At 37.6% G+C, this 2,788-nt stretch overlaps 1 protein-coding gene across 1 annotated transcript; it reads left to right on the top strand.

Moving 5' to 3' along the window:
• Nucleotides 1-49: 49 nt before the first annotated feature.
• On the top strand, nucleotides 50-1,489 carry SARC_13748 (hypothetical protein; the record flags this gene model as incomplete). Its single annotated transcript, XM_014292120.1, has 4 exons — nucleotides 50-220; nucleotides 421-496; nucleotides 893-958; nucleotides 1,205-1,489. Coding segments are annotated over 4 exons (447 nt in total), but the record flags the coding sequence as incomplete, so codon positions are not given.
• Nucleotides 1,490-2,788: the final 1,299 nt, after the last annotated feature.

Here is a 2,788-nt window from a genome sequence, read left to right as displayed (position 1 = left end):
GTATAAGTATAAATACTTATTCCACACTGTATTCGCTGACATCGCCCAGGAGCACGAAGCATTCGACGCGAAGTCCATGACAGTGTTCACATGCGATGCAACGGAGACATCGTTGACAGACAATATACCCGCCGAGAGCCTAGACATGGCTTCATTGATGTTTGTACTGTCTGCTATGCACCCCAATAAAATGCACAGGGCAGTTCTGAATGTAGCAGCGGTAAGTGATGTAAATGATGACGATTAACTCGATAGCATCATTATTATAAAGCTGTTGATTTTGCTGCCGTTCAACCACATTCACTTTTCCTTTATTATCGAGCACAATTTCGAGATATTACCGCTTGCGAGAAATGGGTGTCGGCGACCCTATCTATATACGTTGTATGATTAACGTTACACCTGCGGTTTTGCTCGTAGGTGCTAAAACCCGGGGCGATCGTCATCTTCCGCGACTATGGCATGTATGACGAAGCCATGTTGAGATTCAAAAGTGGTAGGTCTGTCTGTATTTGTGGCCACAATGCCGGTTGTAGTTTTGCCGTTCGAAGAATCGGGTTTGCGAGTCAACTTAATTCAAAAATTTATGAAAATTTATAGAGTACATTCCTCATAGATTGCTCATCAATTTATCGCGAAAAGAAAAGTTCTTCGATCATAATTTCTTAATGAGCTCTCACTTGAGCATGCTATAGATTACATGACACTGAGCTCTCTAGGCACAAACACTCAGTCTTCACATGTTACTGCACCTATACGAGACTACTGTTCATATATATATATATATATATATATATATATATATATATATATATATATATATATATATATATATATACCAAGCAGTAGGTCATTTAATATTTCTTTCCAATCTTGATACCTATTCTCTCAGGAGCGAAGTTAGCCGACCGCTTCTATGTACGCAACGATGGCACCCGAGCTTTCTACTTTGACCTCAGTAAGTGCACAATATTGTGCAGAAACTTATGTTTATTTTTAAATGCTCATATGTATTTCTGATCCATACGTGATGCACTTATCAGCTTAGCAATTTGTGCGTTATGACCATATTCTCATTTTTTTTTGCAATTGTCCCCAATGACAAATATGAATGCGTATTCGTGTAGTTAACTGCGACCCTATTGGGACATTAATAGTGTTAGTATTCAGTTGTTGAACCGTTGCCTTTCACCTTACCCTGCAGATGAAGCAGAAGCCCTCTTCAGGCGGTGTGGCCTGACTGTAGTACACGCTGAATACGCCAAGCGAGAGGTGGTCAACAGAAAGGAGCAGAAGACTATGAACCGCATATTCGTGCAAATGGTGCTGAGGAAATGAATTGGCTCTAGCTCATATCACAATATTTAACAATTAGGTACCATACCGAGGTTTGAGTATATAGTTAGCAAATTGAATCATTAATAATTAAGTACAATTCTAGGTTGTTAGTATATAATTAGTATATTAAATCATTAATAATTAGGTACCATATAATTAGTAAATTAAATCATTACTACTTGGGTGTCATACCAAGTCTTTAGTACATGATTAGTTAATTAAATCATTAATACATGGGTGTCATACCCAGTCATTGGTACATGATTAGCAAATTAATTCATTAATACTTGGGGTATCATATCAAGCCGTTAGTACATAATTAGTAAATTAAATCATTACTACTTGGGTATCATACCAAGTCTTTGGTACATAATAAGTAAATTAAATCATTAATACTTGGGTATCATACCAAGCCTTTATTACATAATAAGTAAATTAACCATTACTTGGGTACCATAACAAGTCTTTATTATATAATAAGTAAATTAAATCATTACTACTTGGGTATCATACAAAGTCTTTAGTACATAATAAGTAAATTAAATCATTAATACTTGGGTATCATATCAAGTCTTTAGTACATAGTAAGTAAATTAAATCATTAATACTTGGGTATCATATCAAGTCTTTAGTACATAGTAAGTAAATCAAATCATTAATACTTGGGTATCATACCAAGTCTTTAGTACACAATAAGTAATTTAAATCATGAATACCTGGGTATCATACGACAATATGTACTATGGTTCGATGTCTTGCACTTCACCAGTCAGATGAAGCAGAGGGCCTCGCCTGACCGCAATTTATGTCGAATATGCCAAGCGAGTGGTGATCAGCAAAAAGAAATAGATAACAACTGACCCGAATCTTCGTTGAAATGGTGGAAATATATTTGCTATAGTGCAGTACATAATCAGTATGTAGCTGCCATACCAATGTCTTTAGGCAATGGCAAATGATCGCGAAACGCCAAACGCGTGACTGTACGTCAGCTCTCGGGCTATTAGCAAGCGACTGCCTTGCCCAACTCTTGTTAGCGAAGGCTGACGCATGCATCATTGTTGAGCTCGAAAGTCCGAACACACGACCATAACATCACTGATAGTGTCAGGTGTCAGGTGTCAGGTGTCAGGTGTCGAGTGTCAGGTGTCAGGCGCTGCCCTACGGTTACGAAGCGCATGTACTGCACTTCTTCTGACAATATCGCCGGAGCAAAGAATCTGTTGTGTGCTACGCGTCGCAACGTTGCCCAAAATCTTTAACTACAAGGGAATACGGATCGTAGAGTCTAAACACACTAATTGCACATATCGATCAGTGTATGTTTTGACAATACTTTTATTTCATAGTGGTCTTCGGGATACAATTACATATCTGATAGTGTGTATATTGACTATTTTCTATGTCTAAGTTGTCTTAGGGGTACAATTACAAATCTGACAGTCTATAT

Source organism: Sphaeroforma arctica, assembly GCF_001186125.1.
Source record: "Sphaeroforma arctica JP610 unplaced genomic scaffold supercont1.3680, whole genome shotgun sequence".
In the NCBI taxonomy this organism is placed as follows: domain Eukaryota; class Ichthyosporea; order Ichthyophonida; genus Sphaeroforma; species Sphaeroforma arctica.
Note: the sequence above shows the minus strand (reverse complement) of the source record. Positions and strands in the feature narration are given on the sequence as shown.